The following is a 25,814-nucleotide window of genomic DNA, read 5'->3' on the forward strand; positions in this document are numbered from 1 at the left end:
CATACCCCTGAAGTCCCCTCTAGTCCCTCCTGGGTGGTAGTTCTGTAACTACTCCTTGAACTATGCATTTTCTTTCTTTCTTTTTTTTTTGATGTGGACCAATTTTTTTAAAAGTCTTCATTGAATTTGTTACAATTTGGCTTCTGTTTTATGTTTTGGGTTTTTGGCCGAAAGGCATGTGAGATCTTAGCTCCCTGACCAGGGATCAAACCCACACCCCCTGCATTGGAAGCGTGGAGTCTTAACTGCTGGACCACCAGGGAGGTCCCTGAACCGTGCATTTTATACACATTATTGCATGTAGGTATCCATCCATTCATTCACTCTTCGTTAAAAAGGGAAAAAAAAAAAAAAGGTGGGGAGAAATGAAGAGAAGAGGCAAAGGTGATTTAGAGTTTTAAGCCTGGGTGATTGGAGATCTAATGGCATCATTTCCAGAAGTGGGTATTCAGAAGTGGTGTTATTTGGGGGAGGACAAACCAGACTCTGTCTAAAGACACAGGCCTTTTTCTCTCCGGTGAAGGCTCCCTGGCAGAAGCAGGCCAGTGTGTGTCCCTGTTAGAAGTAGGAAGGGCTGTTCTAGAAATCACAGTGGATGGCACTGAGATGATAATCTTTGGATTCTTCATCTATGACCTTTCTTATCTTGAGCATCTTTTGTCACCAGAATCATCTTTCACAACCTTTTGACCACATATACTTTTGACTCTTTTCTGCTTCTTGAAGTGGTTTTTAAAAAGTTTGGCTTCCAAAACACTGTTCTCTCTATTCTCTGCTCACTCCACCGGCCCCTCCTTCTCAATCTCCTTTTTGGCTGTATCTCCACTTCCTGCCCTATGAGACATTGGCCTGCCCCAGGCTCAGTGCTGGGATCTTTTCTCTGCCCACACCCTCTCTCTCGGTGATCTCCTCCAGTGTCTGGCTTCACTAGCCTCTCTTCTCTGGGGGTTCTCGCTCTTCATCTGTAACCCACATGTCTCGCTCGCTCTCTCTTTCTCGAGTTCTGACGTAGCTATGTAACTGCCTGTTTGACATTTCCACTAGGATGTCTAGTAGGCATCTTGAACTTAACCTGTCTAAAACTGAATTGATTTTTTCCTTCCAGACGTGTACCTCCCACAGTCCTTCTTGGCAACTCTATCCTTTCCACGGCTCAGGCCCCAAAACCTTAGAGTCAGCCTTGGCTTGTCTCCTTCTCTCCCACCTACATTCAGTCCATCAGCAAACCTGTTGGCTCCTTCTAAAATATATACCTGGAATCTAAGTACTTCTCATCCCCTCCACTGTTAGCATCTGGTTCCGGTCACTCTCTCCTCTCACTGGGATTGCTGAAATAACTCCCTTCCTTCCTTCCTTCCATCCTTCCTTCCTTCCTTCCTTCCTTCCTTCCTTCCTTCCTTCCTTCCTTCCTTCCTTCCTTCCTCCCTCCCTCCCTCCCTCCCTCCCTCCCTCCCTCCCTCCCTCCCTCCCTTCCATCTTTATTGGGGTATAATTGCTTTACAATGGTGTGTTAGTTTCTGCTTTATAACAAAGTGAATCAGTTATAATTCAAAAAGAGTCATGTACCAAAATGTTCATTGCAGCTCTGTTTACAATAGCCAGGACATGGAAGCAACCTAAGTGCCCATCATCGGATGAATGGATAAAGAAGATGTGGCACATATATACAATGGAATATTACTCAGCCATAAAAAGAAATGAAATTAAGCTATTTATAATGAGGTGGATAGACCTAGAGTCTGTCATACAGAGTGAAGTCAGAAAGAGAGAGACAAATACCATATGCTAACACATATATATGGAATTTAAGGAAAAAAAAAGTCATGAAATAACTTCTTGATTGGGTTTCCTTTTTCCCCGTCTCTGCCTTTCCCGCTGCATCTTTCTCCCACCAGCGGCCAGGACTTTTCTCACCACAGCAGCCAGTGATCCTTTCAAAACAATACAGATCAAGTCACTCTTCAGCTCAGAACCCTCCAGGGACTTCCCATCTCCGAGTAAAAGCTAAAGTCCTTGTGATGGTGACATCTGCCCACTGCCCACCACCCCTGCTGCCCACCCCCACCCCCATCTTTGATTCTTCCTCTCCTGCTCACTCTGTTCCAGCCACACCAGCGTCCTTGCTTTTCCTCAAGCACGCCAGGCCTCCCCTCTTCAGCGCTCCGTTGTTCCCTCCACCTGAAACATCTTCCCCAGCCCCTTACTTACTTCATTTGGCTGTTTAACGACCTTCAGCTCAGTGTCCCCTTTCCCTTGGCCAGCCTAAATTAAATAATTCGGCCCCTGCTTTTTTGTTCTCCACAGCACATTTTATACAATCTGACATGCTTTCATACTATCTCTTTCCCTTAGTGTCTGTCTCCCCTGCTAGAATGTTCCTTGAAAGCCAGAATTTGTTTTGTTCCCTGAGGTATGAGCCTGGCACATAGTAGGCATTCAGTAAATGTTTACTGAGTGAATGAATGGATTTGTGTGACCATAGTTCATTGATACATACATAGCATTGTGTTTTCTGGATTATAAATTATGTTCATAAACATTAGCTCATTGATCAGTTTGTTCACTTTTGTAAGTCAGACTAAATCTAACTCTAATGCTATTTAAAGTGTATTGACTTCCTTGATGACTAATATGCAAACTGGTTTCCTTGGGAGATCTTAAGTATGGCCATTCAAATCTATCCTCCATCCCGTTTTGTTTTAGTGATGGGCGCCCTGAATTCTGATTTACAGAGCATTTCTTTCTTTTATTACTAGTTCCATAGAACAGCGGTCCCCAACTTTTTTGGCACCAGGGACCAGTTCTGCGGAAGACGGTTTTTCCACGGACGGGGGTGCGGGATGGGGGGATGGTTCAGGCGGTAATGCGAGCGATGGGGAGCGGCAGATGAAGTTTTGTTCGCTCGCCACTCACCTCCTGCCGTGCGGCCCGGTACCTGTCCTCGGCCCGGGGGTTGGGGACCCCTGTCATAGAACTCACTCTAAGGAACTTTATTAATTCTTTTCTTTCTTTTTTTTTTTTTTTTTTGCGGTACGCGGGCCTCTCACTGTTGTGGCCTCTCCCGTTGCGGAGCACAGGCTCAGCGGCCATGGCTCACGAGCCCAGCCGCTCCGCAGCACGTGGGATCTTCCCGGACCGGGGCACGAACCCGTATCCCCTGCATCGGCAGGCGGACTCTCAACCACTGCGCCACCAGGGAAGCCCCTATTAATTCTTACTTATTGAGTTATTATAATTCTTATGTTAGATAAACTGGGAAATGTTTAAAAACAAAGGCATGTCAAACGCTTCATTTGCCCTACCCTTCTTTAAGTGAGGGGCCACGACACTGCACAACCTCAGGGGAACCATTAGGCCTTGCATTCTGTGCCCCTACAGTGGTGTGACACGGCAGCCATGGCAGATATAAGACATTTGGCTTTAGTTTCTCATGGCTGAATCTTCTGTTTGTTTTCCTCCTGCTGTTCGAGTGGCATTTAAGACTCTGTCTGCCTTGCGCTTGCATTGTTAGGTCTCTTGGACTACCGCCTGTCACTTGTTATTAGTGCAGCTGTGTCGAGTTGTTCCTAATTCCATTCTACTTCATCTACCCTCTTGGCTTTCTTCCTTAGCTATTTCACTTACTCTGTCTACTGTTCCATTTCACTTGATTGACATCAAACTTGTATGATAGCCAACGAGTCCATATTTTCATCAGGCAGTTAAGGTACCCTTTGCCAGCCTAATCACTATCTAGTTAATTATTTCTATCAAAATACAAATGGTATCTGTCATTCAGAATTCGAGCCTAGCGTCGTGGTAAGGTTAAAAAATGGGAGTGTGGCAACCTGCTACCATTCTGGGCTGATTCTCCAGAGAGAATAGGCAATACTTTGATTTAGGGAGCAGTGAAAGCAGGCAGAGGCAGAAATTCGATCCCAGTTTTACTGTGTAGATGATTTTACTTAGCATACCTCACAATGAAGACATGTTCTTGTAATTTCATCTGTGCAAGTGCCCTGTTTTGAGCACGTAGCAGTTAAAATCTAGGTGATTATTTCATAATAACTTGCTTATGATACTGAATTTGAATAGAAATATATTGATAGAGCCCTGTACTCTGAAGAGAGGCCTGCATAGATTCTCTTAGGTCTGACTTAGTGATCCCTTAGTGATCTAGGACCAGACTACGTGAAGAGAGGCTATGGGTATAAAGTTCAGGACAGTTGGAAATGACATGAATACTGCAAGACCTCTTACAGCTAGCAAAAAAGGGCTATCTCCAAGCCCTAATGTCTGCTTTATTCTGTATATAGTTAATCAAGTTTATTTGATCCATGTATATTTAAAAGTTTTAGTGCTACTTAATGCCTATAATTACATATTGTGCTGATTGCTGTGTTTTCATTCTTTGGAGGTTAAGAATCCAAAAAAATTCTAGTTTTTGGTTTATAAATGCCTTTTATTAGTTTCCCCAAAATTGCTTTGCTGCTTTCAATCCTGGCTTAATGCCTCCAACACTGAGGTTCAAAAGGATGCTATTTGAGCTCAGTTTTTAAAATTTCTGTATTGACAGGTTTACATCTTCTTTTTGATTGCTCCATAGATGAGGCCAAAGACTGAACTCCCTGCAGCGAATGGTTAAGTGGGGGAAGAGGTACCTTGTATCGTTGTCCTCCAAAAGCATGATTAGGGAAGAGGGGTATCATTTTTTTTTTTTGTACTGCTTAGTGGGAAGAAGGTTCAAAAAACAAGACTTCTCACCAGGAATTCCAAAGCTAAAAATATGTGGCTCTGGGGCAGATGAAGAAGTTTCAACATTGGAGGTGGGGGTGTGAAAGGGAACAAGTGAGCTTGGAAGAAAACTCAATAATTTTCAATCTCAGAAGCCTACCTTACATGAATAATTTCCCCGAGAGTAAGGCTCTTTCCAGTCAGATCTGTTGGTGCTGCTGAGCTGGTATTTCAAGTATGTCCATCTGCATTTAAACGAATTGCTCCAAGACAATCTGATTATGCGGTAGTTACTTTGGTGAGAATAGCGCCTCAGTGGAATGGAAACTTCATTTTGAGTCTAATATTAGACCTTGCTTTGGAAAATTCCTTTTAAATGATCACAAGCTGGGAATAGCAAAAGAATTTAACTTTCGACAGACAGCATTCACCAAGAATTTTTAACTGCTTATGTTTGGGTCCTTGGGAAAGCAGATGTGAGAAACTGACCGGACCAAATTGACTAGACTAGAATCGACTTGAGCTGATGCGGTGTTTATATCTATTGCTGATAAGTTTCCCTGCTAATCTCATTTGCTCAAAATATTTTCATTCTTTGAGCGTGAGCATGCTAAGGATGCAAATTGTTAGGAGGCCTAATTGTCTAAGATCTAAACTTCTAGGCCTCCAGACATTGTTGCGTATAAAGGGGTCTGAGGCAGAGCGGAAAAGGGCGGACAAGCTCTGCAGAACCAAAGCCAGTTTCTGAGTAAGTGCTGGGAACTTGATCAGACCTGGCCTTCAGGATATTTTTAGTTTGTCTGGCTGATTGTGTCTGAGCAAACTCACCCAGTTTGAAGTTTTAAGTAAACTTTATTTAAAGGACACCCCCTCACTCCACCCACCCACCCCCCCGCAAAAACCCAAAAACCTCACCCTGACATTAAAAAAAATAATATACGTGTGAACTGATCATGAAATTTCCAGATATCGTGTCTCCTTGGCGTAACCTAAGGATAAGTTTCAGATGCCTTGCGTGCCTTAGGTTGGGAAAACCAATATTGGTGTTTGAGATAAATTTAATATTTTAAAAGATCTTTCTGAAATTGAAATGCATCTTTTAACCACAGTGTACATTTAGTGTAGTAGGGTTTTTTTTTCTTACTAAGCTGGCAATAAGTTGATGGTGCCTTAGAATTGAGGAGGAATATTAATAAATTAATAGGAGCTACCATTTATTGATCACCCAGTGGATCCCAGGCACTGTCTTTGCTAGGCACCAACATTATCTCTGACACTCACGATAATCCTGTGTGGCAGCGACTATCATGAATGAGCCTGGGTTTAGAGGAGACTGAGGCTCAGAAAAGTTAGGTAGTTTGCTCACGACCACACTGCTGGTGATGGCTAAAGTGGCAGTGCTGGAGTTCACATCCAGGACTGGTCAGCTTCACAGCATGTGTTCTTCCTTGTAGGTTATATCTTTTTGATGTTTACTATATTTGAAATTAAACCTGAGAAATTTTCAACATTTACTTATTCGTTTTTAAGGGACAATCATAAATCCATTACATGTTAACATAAACAACATTTTTATTAAAAATAACTTTTTTCCAAAACATAGTGTCATTGTTTACCTTTATGTGTATCTCTTTATTATCTAGCTAAGTAGAGGGCAGCTGGATTCTCTTCTGCATTCAGTCTGTGCTGTATACTGTTTTAATTGAAGTGTGTGAAGAAAATCTGGCCTCACACAAATATGTATTTGGAAAAGGGAGGGGTATTTTAATAGGCTTTTTGAATAATTGTGTATGTTCTTCCTTGATAATATACCCAAACTCCCCAAGTGATAGTTTCTTAAAGGTTAGTTGCAATATAGAATCTGAAACTATGCCAGTGGACTTTTGGTGCACTGTTACATTAAAATCTTTTGGTCTGGAATCTTCCTTACAGAAGAATTCTGAATAATGTGTGTAGCTACCCTCTGACTCCAGGAGGTAGAGCTTAATTCCTACCACTCACCCCTCCCTGGGGGTGGGCTAGACCTAGTGACTTGCTTCCAAAAAGTAGAATGAGGGAAAGGGAAAAATTAGTAACTTTGTAGTGGAGAAGAAACCTGGGAAACTCTACCTTAACCAAGTGGTGAAGGTGAACATCGCCTGTGATGTCATGTGGCTGCCATGTGAGCCCTGATGTGATGTAACTAGAAAACTCATAATCCCAGTCTAATCGTGAGAAAGACATATCCAGATAAGAGGTCATTCTGCAGAGTACCTGACCAGTGCTACTTGATGGTCAAGCTCATGAAAAACGAGGGGGGACTGGGAATCTGTCACAGAACAGAGGAACCTGGGAAGACATGACAGCTAAATGCAACACGGTACTCTGGATTGGACACTTGAACAGAAAGAGAACATTAATGGAAAAACTGGTGAAATCCAAATAAAATCTGGAATTTACTGAATATTACCATATCAATGTCAGTTTCTAGTTTTGATGACTATATCATGGTAAAGTAAGATGTTATCAGTGGGGGAGAAATTGAGTAAAGGGTATACAGGGACACTACTGTCTTTGCAACTTTTCTGTAAATCTGAAATTACTGCAAAATAAAAAGTTTTTAAAAATCCACTGTTATGTATTGCATTCTGAATAAATCATTTACCCATGCGTGATTTGGTGACACCATGGCCATGGTCATTTGGAAAATACTTGTTCACAGAGTTATGCAGATCTTTGAAATGTTGACACATTTTATTGTTCAGTGCTTTCAAAATCTCATTTGTTAATAGCACCACCTGTCTCATCAGAAAAGTCTTTACTGAGAAGCTCTCAAGCTCATGGCGGTGGATACAAGTTTCCCAAAATTCTAATTTTCCCTTGAAAGCTCAGATGTTATCTTTGGCAGCAAACACTGCTGTTGTTTTCCTTAATGTAACAGGCTCATCTTGTTCATTTTCAAGAAAATGTCTGCCAAATATCCAAGTCTAAATAATCATAGTTTGTTTGGTAGCCATTCTTTCAAATAAAAAAGATGTTCAGTGGGAAAAAGTGGCTGATCCAACTTGCAACTCAAACAATTTGCGTTGAGTCATTTTCCTTAAAACAATTTGAGTCCTCTTCCTCAGAACAACTATCGTACTTGAGAATGCAACAGAAGTGTTCTACCGTACTTCGCAATTTGTCACATACAGTATTGAAAGACAGGTCCCGGGAATCAAGGTTTAATGAAGCTTATAACTTTTACTGCTTCATCAAGGATATTCTTTTTGTTGTTGTTGTCTGAAAAGAATTATTTTATTTTAAAATTTTTATTGAAATATAGTTGATTTACAATGCTGTGTTAGTTTAAGGTGTACAGCAAAGTGATTCAGTTACATATATATGTATATATGTATATATGTATATATATATATACACACATATATATATTTATATACTTTTTAAAATTCTCTTCCATTATAGGTTATTACAAGATATTGAGTATAGTTCCCTGTGCTATACAGTAGGTCCTTGTTGGCTATCTATTTTATATATGGTAGTGTGTATATTTTAATCCCAAACTCCTAATTTAAGGGATATTCTTAAGAGGAACTAATTTTTTCCCCTCTGTGTGTGTGTGGAGAAGGCGGTGACCACTAGCATAGTGACCACCACTACCGCTGCCTCGATTTGTGCTCTGGCACTTTACACCATTGGTGCAAATATCAACACAGTGGAAAATTCCAGGAACATTTTAGTGTTCTAAATGAAAATAGTTTGACCTTTCTGACTCTCCTAAAAGGGTCTTGGGCACCCCTAGGGGTCCACAGACCACACTTTGAGAACTCTCCTAAAGTAAAGTAGCAGTTGCTAAAAGGTCACAAAGGAAGAGCTGACATAACCGAAGACCAAATCCATCAGGAAGCAAGTGGTAACATGGTGGTACCATGTGTGTAGACGATGATGCTCTTCTGGATTAACTGGTCTTACTTTTTATGGCCCATGAAGCTTTTCCATTTGTTTGTCGTATTTCCAAACCATTTTTAAATGCTGAAAGATAGACTTTGATAATCTTGTATCTGTGTTCGCTGCTATTTTTACCATCATCATTTATAAGACTTCATTCAGGAAATTCTGAAAATCACCTCTTTGTTTTCTTTTCTTTAAAGGTAAATCTCACCTGGCTATTGTGCAGCGAGTAAACAATGAGGGAGAGGGGGATCCATTTTATGAAGTTCTGGGAATTGTCACGTTAGAGGATGTGATTGAAGAAATCATCAAATCTGAGATTCTAGATGAAACAGATTTATACAGTGAGTACCATCGCCTGAGTGTAATTTTCCAAAACCTTTGCTTTTATTTGTCATGTTGTTTGTGAGTCATCTGACATCTCTCCAGCTGTTGTCTGCCTGTTTCTAATTATGCACTGTGTGTGTAGGCTGGGTACCACCTACCAGTATATTCCAGTCACTTCATCGGAGAGGAAGAAGAGGCAGGTCCTGTAGTGTCAACTGGCCATGTTTTTTTTGAAAAGCCAACTGCTTCTAACTGTTGATTTGGGCATTGCTTGCCCTGAACAGAAAACTCCATTCCTGGTTTTCACATTTATTTTACATCTGGAGGGAGACTTGTTCTTTACTAAATTTTCATTTTACACAATTAGGCAAATTGTTTTCAGATAAATTTCTGTCTGTACCTATGGTCATAATTCAAATACTTAAAAAGTGAGGGGGGATTGTTAAATTGATGGATAGCAACTGTTGAAATGTCTCTATTCCAGGACCCATGGGCCAGGGTAGAGGTGAGGTTTGCAGGCATAGTTTTGCTGGGGCAGTGGTGGAGCAGCAGGGTAAATATAGAGAAAGCAGGACGGGTTAGGGTACACAATAAAAATTGTGTTTTTCTTGTTCTGTGCTTCTCTGCCTTTTGAGAGGTGGTCTTGGATCGGGGCAGGGGAAGGGAAGTATCCACACCTGTTTGCCCAGGAGTCGGCTTGATTCTGGGCTGAGTGTTGAACATGAATCTTGTCTCATTAAAGTCCACAACTGTTGGACTGTGGAGCTTAAACCCTCTTCCTCAGCCTTACTCTTAGCAAAGTAAGACTCTTCCAAGAGTTTCTTAATGCCAGAGGTGGCCCAAGGCCTGAGATGTTCGGGGCTCTCAAAGGTGGTATAGAGAAAGAGGATCTGGGCTCTTTTTGTCCTGTTTGGCTTTTAAAGCGTGACTTGGAGGGGGAAATGGACTGTTCAAATGGCCTGGAGCACCCAGGACAAAGCCAGCCTTGCTCAAAGCGGAATGATTTGTTTTCAGTCCCGTTAGAAGGGAATGTCCCTCATTTTAAAATTTAAAAAGTCTTCCATGCACCCTTAAAAAAATACATTTTATGTTTAGCTCTTGACCTCCTTCTGAAAATGTATCTTATTTTTTCCTCACATCTGTATAGTGTTCTTTACAAAAAACACCAGTTCCTATGTGTTTTATCCTTTTGACTCTTGGAGAATAATCAGAGATTTCATAATAGAGAATATTGTTAGTATTGCGTTTACATTCTTTTCATCCTTCCTCATAGTGACTGTTTAATACCAAGTGTGTCTCTGCATATTTATGCGTTTCCCCAGGGGTAATCCTCATTGTAAGAAAGATAATCTAGACATTTACGAGCTTTTATGTTTACACTTCAGTTCACTTCTTTTAAACCTTGATGAGACTGATTTCATACATGGCTTCCTGAGATGAGATGCTGAACTTGTGGTTCAGGTATATTCTTGATTCAGATCAGGGATGATGACTACCTTTGTCATTAGAAAATTATTTAGGATGCTTGCATTGATTTATGCTGCCTGATTCTAAAGATAATTTGAGACAGGAAAATTACAGGTTGTGTTCACCGTCTCCCCAGGACAAGCCTAGTTAGTAATCACTCTGATTTGCCCTAGGCATGAAATGGTAATGTAAAGACTCATGATTCTTGGGGGAAAAAAAGGAAGCAATTAGGATCTTGTCTCTAACCTAGTTTTTTCTTGATCATTACTTTGTCCAGAAAAATACTTGAAGAAAGGTTTTGCATGAGACGCCTTCTAGATCAAGGATTGGCCAACTACAGCCCTCAAGAGCATGCCACCTGTTTTTATATGACCCAGAAGCTAAATTTTCTTTTTTTACATTTTTCAGTTGAAAAAAATCAGAATAATAATTTTATTTTGTGACATGCAAAAATGATAAGAAGTTAAAATTTCATATCCGTAATAAAGTTTTACTGTAACACAGCCCCGCTAATTCATTTACATATGGCTGCTTTTTGCTAAACAGCAGGGTTGAGTAGTTGCAACAGAGCATACATGGCCCGCGAGCCTGAAGTATTTGCAGTCTAGCCCTTCACAGAGGAAGTGTGCTGACCTCTATTCTGAATCACTTCCTTTGTATTTGGTTGACCTTGAGGATCTCATGGTCTGGGGTGGAAATGCAGCTAACAGTTATTATTATTAAAATACTGTTCCATGAAAGTGTTCTTGTTTGTTTCTTGAGATTGTGTGTGTGTGTGTGTGTGTGTGTGTGTGTGTGTGTGTTCTCTTTCAGCAGAGGCTGGGAGCCTCTTAAAGGCAGGGACGTGCTTCCCTGTGTCTTCTGTAATGATTGTTCTTCACTGTGGTGTGGCAACCTCAGTAGCAGGAGCGTGTGTGCACTCCGGGTTACAGGCTCTGTTGCTATGTGGTTGTATAGGCTCCACGAGGGGAGGATTCTTGTCCCCAGCTGCCCAATAATGTACTTAAAAGGGCTCTGAAGATCCTCACGAAGTGTGTCGATAGTTGCTCCTCATCAGGTTGCCTGTGATTTCTTACTCTGGATTGTGTCACAGTCATGACTGTGCTGCACTGATTTAATGAGGATTCTCTCTCCCTTCCCCTTTCCATGTGGTGCTTGTATGTAGCGTGCCCACCATCTGGAGAGAGAGCCTAGCCTTTTCCATATATTATGTCATTTTCATTCGAAAAGAGCCCCAATCTAATGGAATGTATTTCCATTTCTCCCTCAGCTGATAACAGAACGAAAAAGAAAGTGGCCCATCGAGAAAGAAAGCAAGATTTTTCTGCCTTTAAGCAGACCGACAGCGAGATGAAGGTTAAAATATCACCACAGCTTCTCCTGGCCATGCACCGTTTCCTAGCAACAGGCAAGTGCAGCTTATCACAGTTTGAAATCTCTGCCAACCCTGGAGCGAGTTTCTCACCCACCGCTGACTGGGGTGGGCTGGGGGTGGAGACTGGGAAATGGGGTGATAAGTAATGCCACTTTTGTGTTTTGTTTTTTGTTTTTTTGTTTTGTTTGTTTTGTTTTGTTTTTTTTCTTTTTAAATTCTCTCCTCTCCTATGTTCAGTGTCGGCATGAACCCTCTGAGACATTTACCAGGGGTGGACCAGTAACTTAAAATTGGTCTGAAAGGTAAGGATGAATGTTAGTGCCACACTGCATGTGAACAGTAGGCCAGGTCATCCGCTTCAGCTAAGTCCAGGGGAGAGCCAGCTGGCGGAGCAGGTGGACAGTGCAAACCAGACACTACCTCGTTGTGTGTCGGACAGTTGAGTAGTTCTCTCTTCAGCTTGCCTCAGAAGAACAGTTGGACATCGGTGGTGACACAGGTGCTATGATTTGCAAAGAAGAACAATAAATTTTCAAAATAAAATCTTTACCCTTTATGGTTTTAATGAAATCAGAAATTCTCAGAACTCTGACATGGATTTCTTGATGGCCTCTTCAAATCAGATTGTTAACTTGGGCCCATTCCAGGAGGCAAGTGTTCACATTATTAAAACCACCAACCCAGCCAGCACTGACTGCTCCAGAGAGGTCAAGGTCGAACGGACTTGAGAGACCGACTGACCCTGCTCACATCCCCAGATGGCTCTCTAGGCGAAGGGTGAGCTCTGTTGGCCAGGGGAAGTGTGAGAAAATCAGAGTACCCAGTGGCCTGTAGAAGACGTCTGTGTCCAAGATGGGCAGCCTGTGCCTTTCAACTGAATGCAGTACACTTAAGATATTTTGAAAAGAATGCTAACGGCAGCCATGTGATGGAATGTTATGTACACTTTAAGATCATGTTTTCAGATACCTGGACATGCTCTCACCATATAATATTTATGACATGGGAAAATACTCATAATTTAATGTAAGGTGAGAAGAAACAGTATAAAACCGTGTGTACACAAGATTATCCTTGTGTTTTTGTGTGTACACACACACGTACACGGCACACATGCCTAGGTGAGGTATTAGAAAGAAATGCTCACCAATTGCTCAGAATGGTTACGAGTGGTTGGTTTATAGGTGATTTTATTTTCTTCTTTATTTTTTTCTGTGTTTTCCAAAATTTCCACAATGTACTGTCTAATTTTGTTATTACAAAAAAGTCACAGAAGCTAATGCAGAATTTATATCGCACATATAAAATTAAAAAAATTTTAAAACATAAACAATGTCTTTAACTTGCTTATTATTTTCTATTTCTGATAATATTGTTCATCATTTAAGAACCACAATTTAAAACTAAATGTTCTCCCACTCTGCCTCTGAGATACCATAAAGTCTACTTTCAGTCTGGTACCCTTAAGTCAGTAATTTTGGGTTTTGTTATTTTAATAAAATCAATATCTTTGTAAACTCAGATCAACATTACTTTTTTTTTTTAATTAGCAAGTTGGAGTGCATGTTGATGTGTGCACGTGCCTTGCTTTTATTCTGAATCTCTACCTTCCTTTGTTCCCAGACTTTCTCAGGGTAGTTGAATGGGAAAATGAGATGTGGAGCACTGCGTCTGTGCACCTGGTACTAACCCACACCTAGATGCTTCCTGACCTTTGCTTCTTCCTTTGGCTGTTGTTGGACAGTCAGTCTTTTGTGGCCTGTTGCAGGGCGTCCTGGCAGTCATGGAGCCTGCTTCTGGTTGCTTTTCCTTTGTGTCAGTCAGAAAATGAGGGTATTTTTATGAGAACTGAAACCAATGACAGGTTGAAAATGAAAAGTTTTAAAGCAACAAACGTGAGAATTCAGCATTTTCTAATTTCTCCCAGGTAATCTGCCCCCAGAGGATCACCAAACGGAAGTCTTGTTAATCCATACTGTTATCGCTTCAATTCCAAGTATTCTTTTCTCTAAACACCTTAATCACTAGTATCATTTTTTTCCATCCATTTGAAGTGTAATATCAAGTTGTGTTTATATCTATAGAAGTAGAAGCATTTAGCCCATCCCAGATGTCAGAGAAGATCCTTCTAAGGCTGCTAAAGCACCCCAATGTCATCCAGGAGCTGAAGTATGATGAGAAGAACAAGAAAGCCCCAGAATACTACCTCTACCAGCGAAACAAACCTGTAGACTACTTCGTTCTCATTTTGCAGGTCAGAAGAATTAATCAACAGTTGTTTGATCTTATTGAGTACCCACCCTTCCAGTTTGGAGGAGACTTGGTATAGGTGAATGGGTGTCAAGGATATAACATACTTAATAACTTCTGGGGTGGCCTTACAGTGGGAGAATTTCATCTCCCTGTTTTCGTATCTGCAAACAATTTCAATATAAAGCAATGTTATTCATTTAATTTCCAATACAGACGGGCACTTAGTGATTGCTGAGGCATTGAGGCATTCATTTGAAGAAGGGTGAATTCAGGTGTTTGTATTTTTTTTGAAGAGTTTGGGGAATTACCTGTGCATGTCTAAATCTTGGCTGGGCATTTGAAATTTAAGTGTTGTGAGTTCCTTGAGTCTTCTTTTTATCATCTTTTATTTCTTCCGCCCCTCATTAGGACTTGGTCTTGCACAGCTTCCTAGAGATGCCTTATGATCTCTTCCCTTAATGCCATCAAAATAATCCATTTATTATTGTTTTTATTTCTGATTACTACCAGCTTCTGTTTTAATGAGGAACTGATGGGATAATCACAGCGTCTCATGGCAATGGTAACTTACCTCCTTCTCACTGTAACATAATCCACTATATAAGGTGAGAAGGTCCATCCATTCTGAACCCTCTTAAGGGCCCTAGAGGGGCTTTTGTGCTTGGATTGACAGGAGGCCCTTATTATCTCACAGTTTCACGTGGTAGAGCACAGTTCTTGGCCTGGAGACCAAGATGAATAGTACAATGAATAGCATGCTAGTTTTATTGATTTCTTGGGTCTCTTTATTGAAGAATTACTTTTATAGGAATTCTGAGTGTATTTCAATATAAGAATACTAGCCCCTTAAGCATTCTCCTGTTTCTTGGTTACTTCCTAGGTAAGAATTGGAGGGATCTTTATAAGAGTATAATTAGCACTTGGTAGACCCAGCTACAATTTACGTTGAGTCCAGCAAGTCCCAATTATCTAAATGAATCAAGATGTTTCTTTTTATCTGAAAATAACTCTTATCAGATGTCTAGATGTTAGAAAGTCTGGGAAGTGTTGTGTTCATGCCCTGTGTTTGGACTGTATAGTGAATTCCGGAAGCAGAAGTGAGGAACTGTAGAAAAGTCTATGGATTAACCAGGTATATGCTGCTTTCATATAGTGTTTCTTGGAAACTTCTGTTTGCAGGTTTTCTAAGTCAGTACCCTGATTATTCTACTACCCTTAGTCTCATTCAATCCTGAATTGTTTTTCTTTTTCTCTGGGGATAGACAAGCTTGAAACTCTGAGGGGGTTGGGAATTTATTTTATTTACTACAGCGAAGGAGTAAGGCATTCATGTTTCTCCTAAAATCTAGATGTGAATATTCCTTAAACCTAGAGAAACTGAATGACATTTAAGATAGTTTATTTAGAACTTTGAGGATTGACATTGTGAATTTCAGTACTATTAGAAACTCTGTGGCTTTCAATCGTCAATTTTTATATAGTTAGCGTTTATGAATTCTGATTCAGTAATGCTCTATTGGTATGTAAAAAAGCCATTTCCTGGCTGGTGGATCTAAAAATAGATTTTATGGAAGAGGGACTTCATAATTCTTGTCACTTTATAAGTAAATCTTTAAAGATATTTTTGATAAGGTTTTTATGTCCATGTACCTATATTTGAATACCTATGTCATGTTAAATATTTTTACAAATGTGACAAGTTCTTGGAACTGACGATGTCATGGGAGTTTTTTTTAATATTTATTTTATTTATTTATTTTTGGCTGTGTTGGATCTTAGTTACTGCGTGCGGGCTTTCTCTAGTTGCAGCAAGCGGGGGCTACTCTTCCATGTGGTGTGCGAGCTTCTCATTGCGGTGGCTTCTCTTGTTGCGGAGCATGGGCTCTAGGCGCGTGGGCTTCAGTAGTTGTGGCTCGTGGGCTCAGTAGTTGTGGCTCACGGGCTCTAGAGCGCAGGCTCAGTAGTTGTGGCACACGGGCTTAGTTGCTCCGCAGCATGTGGGGTCTTCCCAGACCAGGGCTCGAATTCGTGTCCCCTGCATTGGCAGGTGGATTCTTAACCACTGCGCCACCAGGGAAGCCCCATCATGGGACTTTCATAAAGATTTCAAGGATTTATGGAGGTATTCAGACTGTAGAGTTTGGTGAAAATCATGTCCTTGAAGGCCAGGCAGTTACCTGAGGTACCCAGAGTATGACAAAATGAAATATCATAATACCCTGTCAGTCTAGCATAGCCATCACCATTTACAGAGTCTATTCCACCCTAAAATATCACTAATCCATCATTGGAATTTCATGCCAGGTTATTGAGCATGTTCTACTGCATTTCAAGAGCATTAAACCAGAGGAAAGCGGCTGTAGCTGCTTCCCTTCCTGGCCCCAGTGCCAGCGAGCTGCCGTCTTCAGACACTAGAAAAACTCTTTTATTAAGTAATTGATGTTTGGAATACAATTATAACTAGAAACAATCACTTTGAGTTTAAACCCTAGATGAAATAAAGTCTAATTTATTCGAAGCAAACCATTTAAGTAAGCTTACTTAAAAGAATATCCTATAGGTTATGGGACACATACTGCGTATGAATAAAAAGGCACTTTCAAGTTTTATCTGAGAAAGTAGATTTTTAAACTAGAATGTATTGTGATAAAAGCACAATAAATAGTGAAAGAAAACGTTATTGGCTCTACATGTCTTTAATAACTTAACAGAATACACATATAAAAGTAGGAATGGGTAGGAACATAATCTTGGTGGAAAATTTTTTCCACCATCATAAAAGAGCAAGAAAAAAAATGTTAGAGTTTTAAATTGTGTAAATAAAATTAACCAAGTTGAAGAAAATTAAATATAAAGCCAGGGAAATACACTTTAAAAAAAAAGTTTTATGTTACTTCTTCATAAAAATTGGTCATTTGCGCTGTCACATGTAAATTCTAATAAATTCAGAAAGATAGAAATTTCATAAAACTACCTGCATAGATCATAATGAAATAAAATTAGACATAAAAATGCATAATCGAAAAGTACTAAGCTATTTTAAAACTAATCAATTCTCTTACAAAGGTTTATACATAAGGTATAGAATAAAAGACTATTAAATAATATAAATACCGTATCCACAGTATGTCAAAGTTTAAAATTTTATTCCTCTAGGTATTTACATAAGAAAAAAATATCTCTGATTTTCTATAATAGAAAAAGAGCAAAGCAACAAACTAAAAAGAACAAATTAAATAATAGTGTCATGAAAATAACTTTTAAAATGAAAACGTTTTACATCCCATAAATAAAGATTGGTTCTTCTAAAAGATTAAAAAGAATCATTATTCTATTTGCATAATTAATGTGATAAGAGAAAAAAGAAAACTAGAAGTTCTCCCTTCCCCCCAAAAAAGCAGCTAGAATCAAAGGAATTGCTTGGGAAAAAAAAAAAAATTGAGACTCTAAAGAACTCGATTTCTGTATTGTACAAATAGAACCAGATGATTTGATAGTTAAACGCATTCTTTACGACAGTATGGCCTAGTCTAAAGTCTGATAATGTTCTGGACCAGTCTCACTTGTCCACATTGATGGAGAATTCCTAAATAAAAAGGTAGCAGTTAGAGACCAATAATGGACCGAAAGAGCTATTCACTGTGACTGTGACTGAATTAGGATTATTTTAGGTATTCAGGGCTAGTTTAATAGAAGGACAACAAAACTAAAATATGCCGTGTTAATTAGGGAAGCAGTAAAGGAAAAAATCCCTATGCTTAAATCAATAGATATCAGGACAAAATTAAGCATCCATTCTCGATTTCTAAAACAAACCAAAAACAAAAAATCTTTGTAAAAATCCATGACGAACAGTGAACAAAAAGGAAAAAGTGCTGTAAACCAATCACATGCTTAAACTGGCAGCTTCCTTTTGGGAATAAATATATAAAACCCCTCATATACATGCATTTCAAGAAATCATTTTTTATAAAGCTTTTTATGCAAATAGATTTATAGCAAATAAATCTATCAATTATAATTAAAGTAGTAGAAATAGTCCATATGTCTAAGCTAATCAAATTTCAGTGTGGAAATAAATTTCAGTGTGGTCATAAAAGAAGTAGAAAGCATGTACAAAAATATGTCAAAAAAGATAGTGTGCCTGTAATTATAACTATTATAAACCATTTTTCTAATATAGATAGTTGATATTTTACAGTGAAGTATTTATTGGTCCTTTGGGGAGTAAAATGTCTAAGCAGATAAAAAAAATATCATTGTTCTTACACAACATGTAATTAGGTTATGATTTTAGTAAATATAAAGAATAATAAGAAAACAAGAGGAATAGCTTTTTTCTTTACCAATTATGTAATCAATGGAAAGAGGGATGCTTTTTTTTCTGGGGTTAATTTTTGTTGATTTCATGCCCCAGATGTTTTGTTGTTCAATTGCCCCATCCACTCTTTTCCTTTAGGGCTTCTGACATAGATTTGAAAGGGTTTTTCCCTACGGAGTGAAATCTGTTCTTTTGTGGAGGTGGCAGGTAGCATCTTAGAACTAAACAGCCTTTGACAATATTTAATATCATTTCACTTGTTATTGGGAGAGAATTGAAGCCTTCAATACCAAACCTTCTCAAGGAGTTTTGAGTTGCAGGGTCTCCGTGTCCCAGTGAATAATGTTTCCTCACTCTTGAGTTGTGTACAGATAACACAGCCATGTTACAGAAAAAAATTATTTAGATACCTAGTGTTGCCTCTATTTTTAAAAAATTAAATACGTATAAATATAAAACTAGCATGAGCTCCTTTTGAACCCTTTGAGCTGAGAACTCTTACATAGAACAATAAAGAAAACAAGTTTGTAATTAGTATTTTAAATGTGTAAATGACACTGTTTGGCTGATAGGAAAGTACCACTGGTCGCAGGACGGTAGCAGGGAGCTCTGGCGCTGGCTCTTGCATTCAGCACACTTAGGTCCCTATGTGCCTGGCAAGGATGGCACCCTCCAGCCCTGTGCCCAGTTTGAGCTACTCTGTATGTTTGTACAGTATGTTGTATTGTTATTTGGCCTCCACTGGGTGTGACCGGATTATTTGTATGTTTAGTCCTCCCCTGTTCCTTTCTCTTTGGCTCAGTGCTTCTCACACTTCAGTGTGCTTGGGAATCCCTTGGGGATTCAGTACGTCTAGGGTGGAGTCCGAAATGCTTCATTTCTAACAAGCTCCCAGTTGGTTGAGTAGCAGGCCTTAGCCACGATGATTCACGTAGTAAGAACAACTTAACAGATTTGAGCGCTAAGGCAAATGCTGCCACTGACATCTGGTGGCAGCACTTGGTTAGAAGGTGGTCAACCAGATAGCCTGAAATATATGTAAATTAATTTTTGACCGTCAAAAAAAATTTTTTTTTAATTTAAGTGTTTATGAAGCAAACTTGCTGAGTCCTAGGACTACATCTGTGGACTGCAGATTGAAAAATGTTGCTAGAGGATGTCTGGGTGGTGCACCCCCTCTTACTGGGCAGTGCTGGTGAACACAACCTAGCACTTGTGCCCCTGGCATTTCATTACCTCCTTTTAGGTGTCAAACCCTATTTTGTGATGGTGATTTAAAAAACAAAAACAAAATTAAAAAAGAACTCAATTCCAGAGTGAGCAGGAGACCAAGTAGATGCTCAGCGTGTGGGATCTGAGGGTCTTCAGCCTTGAGTCCACGGCTTCCACTGAGCGCTTGATCTAGTTTGTGCCAACGAGGATCGCTTAGGCTTCTGCCTTGAGGCCAGGTACAGCACGTGACTGCTGGGTACTTTGTGGATGCTTAGAAACTTTGAAAAGAGTTGTCTAATACCTTTTTCCAAAGGAAGGTAGGATTCTGTAGTAGTAGCTTTACTCGGGGAGCCAGCTTTGCCTGGGACAGTGAGGCTGTCTTCCAGTTTTGTCAGTTTACCAACATGAAGCCCTAGCTTCCTTTGGGAGTCTGTCCTGTCTCGATTTTTTTTTTGTTTTTTTGTGATATACTAGACTAAAGCAAATTCGTGAATGTTTCAAAAGTAAAATTGATACGGAGCTCCTTCCCTATATGGAAGAAATCTATTTTCTGAGAAGACACCTGATTGAACTTGGGCTAGGCAAGCCGTTTCCTTATGGGGTAGCCCTGCTTTGTGTACTGGTAGGTTTACTCGAAAATGGTCACTTCTTTGAGACGCTGACACACATAGATGAGTAAAAAATAATGTGTTCACTGGATGTTTCTGAAACTTGCCTACCAGGAAAGCTTCAGTCCTCTAGAGAAGGAGATAGGGCTGGGCAGTTTTTAAACTTTTGGAATTGTAGAATCACAGGATGTTAGAACTGAGGGAACCACAGGTCTCCTCTCCTTTACTGCAGTTTTACAACTGCAGCAAAATTAGTCTAGTGCAGTGGTTCCTAAATGCTGATACTTGGCAAAGTTTTCGCCAGTTTGAGGCAAAATGAGAAAAATAAAAACAGTTGCAGTGAGTTCTTCATAAAGCTGTGTGTATTCGGCTTAAAGACCTGTTATTCTGAAATTATATATTTTCTATATTTTGGGGGTTAAAATGTCTGGGCTTTTGTGGAATGATGGTCGCAGTAGGTAGCTGTGTTTTAAAAATATCTTTATTTTATGAAATAAAAAATGTGGCAACCCTCTCTCTGTTTCTGAAAGGAAGATGGATTTTCCTAGTTCTTGGAATCCAAGCAGCTGGGAACCACTGACCTAGTACGCCTGCCTGTAATCTGATGGATCTGGACTCCAGAAGAAAGATAGCGGATCCTCTCCACCACCTGCTGGCCTGTCTTGGGGGGCAGGGAGAGATCAGCTGAGGGGCTGCAGATCTTCGAGCAGCTGTCCTAATTGAATTTGCAGACTCACAGCTGCTGGGGGAGTCTCTTGAGAGGCCAGGGTGCACAGAGGTTCCAGAGCTGCCACCCATTTGCAGGGACACGGAACACAGAAGGCCCTGTAGCTTGTTTAAAAAAAAAAAAAAAAAAAAAATTAAAGGATCCAGATCAACAGGAGATCCATAGAAACGATACGAGGCTCTGCGGCATTTGATCCTTCCTCCTGATTTTCTGCGTAGAAATGCAGGTTACATGATGGTCCTACAGACACTTTCGAGCTTACAGTCACTGAGGCAGACATTTTCAGTTAGCGTATACGTACATCCTAGCTCTCTGATACAAAATCAGGGATTAGTCCATGAAGAAATGGATAAGTAACTGAAGGTATACACAGCGGGCACCTCCATTTCTGCTGCTCATCGTCTCTGAATATTGTGTCCCTGCCCCCCTCTCTTAGGGACCCTACATCCCATTCTTTCCCACCAGCTTTTGGCTTTTGCTCCCTGAGTTCCCACCTTCTCTCTCCACTAACTTTCCCCCCTTTCTGCCCCAATTTGCCTAATCCTAAACAGGCCTCATTTGACCCCAAGGCTGCTGCCAGCTCCCCTGCGGCCCTGCTGCCTGTGCTTTGTCCCTCTTGCCCTCCCTTCCCTTCCACAGTCTGATTTCTTCAGGAAAAGACTCCCTGAGGCCACAATGGCTCCCTCCTCAGTGGCCCTCTGACCATCCTTTTACTCTGAGGTACTTCCCTCTCCCAGCTTCTGTGGTGACAACAGTTGTCCGGTTCTACTCATATCCGTTTTCCCTTTGGTCCCATATTTGTTTCTTTTTCTCCTCCTACTCCCAGTCAAGGGCTGTAATTCCTCATTTTCTCTTCTCCTCTCTCAGACCCCCATCTCCAGTTCTGACCTTTTCCCTGACCTTCGTCCTTCCATTTCAGCCTTTTTGATGGACTCTTCAAAAGGTCTTGTTTTCTTAGAGGGAATTCGTCCCCTCTTCCTGGCCCCCATCACTGATGCATCCCCTTCCCAACATTTCCATCTCCACTCATGGGGTCCCCGTTCTTCAAGTCGCTCGGAGCAAACTTCTCTTGTGATTATTGACGCCCCTCCCCTCCTTGCGCTTCTTTCTCCCTTACGGTTTCACCAAATTATGTTGATTCCTTATCCGTAGCTCCTCTCATAGTGATCTTTCTCCAGTCCTGTGGTTACTGCTCTCGTTTACGTCTAGACTTGATCTTCCTGAAACTGTATTCCTCTGCTCAAGAACCTGACCTCATTAGCCCATCCTTCAAGGAGCTCCGCAGTCTGACCTGCTCACCAAACTGCTTTTCCAAACCCATCTCCCCGTCTTTCCTGGCAAACCCACTGAGCCTGGAAGTCTGCTGTCACCCACCTCTGACCTTCCTCAACACTGTTCCCTTCCCTTGACTCAAATCTTACTCCTCAGGTTTTCCTTCCTGTATAAAATTTATCTTTATACAAGAACAGGAAGAATTTTTGTTTATTGCCTTGCATCGTTGAGTTTCATGTGCTCTCCCCTTTTCTGGACTGTGTGCTCTCCCCTTTTCTGCATTGTATGCTCTTGGAGGAGCAAGGGCTGTCTTCTCACAAGGCTGCACAGCCTCTCCTGAGGACCCTACATGGTCAGGGTTTTTAGTGCCTGTTGGTTTGCAGGTTGATTTTATATTATAGCAAGAGAATTGCTTGGAGATTGATAAAACTGATATTTTCCATTGAATGAAGGAAAACCCAAAAGAGAGACAACAGATCGTTTTCTGAAGAAGGGTTTTGAGAAAGGGCTTCCATAACTGGGAATTTGGTATAGAATAATAGGGAGTGATCACAATGATGGAGTTTGCATTCGTAGGTGGCACAGTGTAGCCACCTGGTGAAGAGTTTGTTCTTCGGTTACTTCATCTTTCTGAGCCCTGCTCTCCTGATTTATAAGAGGGTGGTAATTGTGTCTGCTTCCTAGAGTTGTGAGCATTAAAATGGATTCATAAGCACTGAATTGTCAGCACAGTTTCTCTTCAATAAATGGTAGCTTAATTTTTGTTTACCCATAGTAAAGGATGTACCATAAACGTATCCTCCTACTAGAGAGGCAATAATTATAGGCAAGGTGAGCAAGTGCTGTTCTGATCCTTGACTTGGAAATCTGGAATGCAACTTGCTTATGAGGGTTTTCCAATAGCCCGGAAAAGGATTATGGTGAACCGTAAGGCTAGAGGGATGAATAAGGCACAGTGTGTCCCAGAGGAAATGATGAGAGGGAAGACGTTGTAGTCAAGTTAGAGGAAGGAAAGAAAAGGGAGAACCTTAGAAGAGGTTTTGTCCTGATGGAACGAGATGACTTAAGGTGCTTTGCCGAGAAGTACCATGGTGTCCCAGTGCCTCTGGAGTGTCTGGATGACCAGGGATTGGCCTGCGACGTGTCTGCTCAGTTGGTCAGGACCCATGCTAGGGAGATAAGAGGGAGTTCCGCCGCTGGGAGCCGGTTTAGTCCTCCCTGTTTCATGGTGACAAACCATGTTGGCCCTTGACCCTGACTCTGCTCTGACTCAGGCTCCCGTGGAACTGCTTGGGTGACCGTCACTGAGCACCTTCTCAGCGTTTGTCCCATGGGTGGAAAAAGAGCCCCATCTTTCACTTACTGGGAGGACTCTCAACCCACGGACTGGGATGCTGGGAAATATTGAGTGGACTCGTGGAAATTAAACATCACACTGCTTTCACCTCTGCATCTCCAGCTAAATCCAATTTTTCATATTTAAGATGAATTAACCCTCTCCTCCATCTAAGTGGGAAAGATTATCTGAGGCTTTTTTTTACTTCCTTGAGATTGTTGGGAAAGGAGTTTAGACAAAAATCTGAGGAAGGACTAAATCTTGCATAGAGTTTGCAAAGAAATTCATGTAATTGGACTGAACGTGCTCCCTTTTTTCTTTTCACAGGGGAAAGTGGAAGTAGAAGCTGGGAAAGAAGGTATGAAGTTTGAAGCCAGTGCTTTTTCATACTATGGTGTAATGGCCCTTACAGCCTCCCCAGGTGAGTTTCCTTCTCAGCCTCAGGGCAGGGCTAGGTTTTAGGAAGTAATGCCCTTGTATTGTCATCTTTCTGTACCTGCTGGCTAACCCTATTTACTTTTGAACTTTTTATTGAAGTGTATCATGTATACAAGAAATACTGCTCACATCATACATATATACCTCCATGAATTTTCACAAACTGAACTCTCTTGTGTAAACCAGCTCCCAGATCAAGAGACAGCACATCACCAACCCCAGAGAACCCTCCCCCCACCCTCCCCTTTAGTCACTATCTCCCCAAAGTAACCACTGTCTTGACTTGTAAGCATTGACTAGTTTTGCCTCTTTTTGAACTTCAGGTAAATGGAATTATACAGGACATATTGCATTGAGTCTGGCGGCTTTTACCCAGTGTTGTCCTGGTCACACTCATCTGTACTGCTGTGTGAGCTTATACTCTGTTTCTTCTCATTGCTGTACAGTGTTCCATGGTATGAATATACAGCAATGCATTTATTCTTTTCACTGCAGATGGACACTGGGGTAGTTTCCTGTTTGGGGACTACTCCGAATTGTGTGTCTGTCACACTGTCCGCGTCCTTTGGTGAAGACATTTCTGTTGGGTGTATGTGTAGGAGTAGAATGGCGGGGTCGGCGTTAATAGCTGCAGCCCCACAGTTTCCCAGGGTGGCTGAGGCCGTCACACGCCTGCCCGTGCTGACCGGGGTTCCAGTGGCTCCACGTCCATCACTTGATAACTGTTGACTCTTTTAGATGTTAACTATTCTGGACTTTTATTTTTTTTTTGGACTTTTTTTAATTTGCATTTTTCTGAGGGTAGTTGAGGTTTTAATGTATATTCACTGCCTATAGCTGGCTCTTCTCAACTAGAGAGCTGGCCAGTTAAGTCAGCCAACTAAGGGTGGGTGTGCCACGGGGTATCGACCTAGTGCTCTGAGCACAAGATGCCAGAAAGCGGTGTCTGTTCTAGTAGGAACATGGACGCGGATACTTGGCTCACCTCTGGGATGGGACTTGAATGGTTCCTCTTTGCACCACTTGCTTTGCTACCTTATCCCCGCTGGAACAGGGCAGGCAGGTAAACAGGGGCTGCAGTACCACCTTGTGGCCAAAATACCAAATGACATGCTGTGCTAGGAAATAACCTTTTATAAACCTCAAACTTTAAAATAGCCGATCCTAAAAGAATGCTGTCACTTCTGAAAACCAGTCTCAAAAAGGGGAGGGGGCACCTGCAGACAAGTCTGTGTTGTGACGTTGGTCCTCATCTACTGCTCCACACAATGTCTCAGGTGCCCAGAGATGTTACAGTTAGAAAGCCAGGGAAATGTCAAGAATTCTCTGACATTTCTAAACCTCCCCTGTCCCCGATGCATCTGCTCACTATCCTGGTGCAGGTTTTTGAGTCACATGGGCCAGTGTCCCCATTGTCTAGCACCCAGTGTGAACAAAAGCCTGTCTAACCCCACTTAATTAGTATGTGTCTGCTGTCAACTTCAAGGTGATCTTCTGTTTTCACTGCTACTGAGAGGACGGGGAGATTCTTAACGAGGCCAAGAAGACCTCGGAGACAGCCTGAGTTCCACTTATGGGTTATCTGACTGAGAAAGGCCCTTGGCTTCCTCGTTATGAAAAGGGTATAAGGTTACCTCCTGTGGCTGTTAGAAGAATAGAATGTGATGATACTCACATGAGTACTTTGTCACCTTTAAAGCACAAGAGGAGATGTTTGTATAACACAAGTAGGTGTTGAGATTGTGACTATTGCTTGGCAACCACCCTCCAGTTCGCCCCAGGTTGGCAGAGTCAGGTATGTAAGGCGGCTTTGAAAGGACAGCTAGAGGAGTGAC

The 25,814-nt window shown here is 41.1% G+C and overlaps 1 protein-coding gene across 2 annotated transcripts in view; it reads left to right on the forward strand.

The window, feature by feature from the left end:
• CNNM2 (cyclin and CBS domain divalent metal cation transport mediator 2) overlaps positions 1-25,814 on the forward strand; it is a 144,259-nt gene that overhangs the window by 106,259 nt on the left and 12,186 nt on the right. For both annotated transcript variants that reach the window (XM_004265902.3, XM_004265904.3), the window contains exons 2-5: positions 8,844-8,987; positions 11,708-11,845; positions 13,897-14,066; positions 23,869-23,962. In XM_004265902.3, the coding sequence (XP_004265950.1) occupies positions 8,844-8,987; positions 11,708-11,845; positions 13,897-14,066; positions 23,869-23,962 (546 nt within the window). The remainder of the gene's footprint in view (positions 1-8,843; positions 8,988-11,707; positions 11,846-13,896; positions 14,067-23,868; positions 23,963-25,814) is intronic.

The sequence above is a fragment of the Orcinus orca genome, chromosome 14 (assembly GCF_937001465.1).
Source record: "Orcinus orca chromosome 14, mOrcOrc1.1, whole genome shotgun sequence".
Lineage (NCBI taxonomy): Eukaryota > Metazoa > Chordata > Mammalia > Artiodactyla > Delphinidae > Orcinus > Orcinus orca.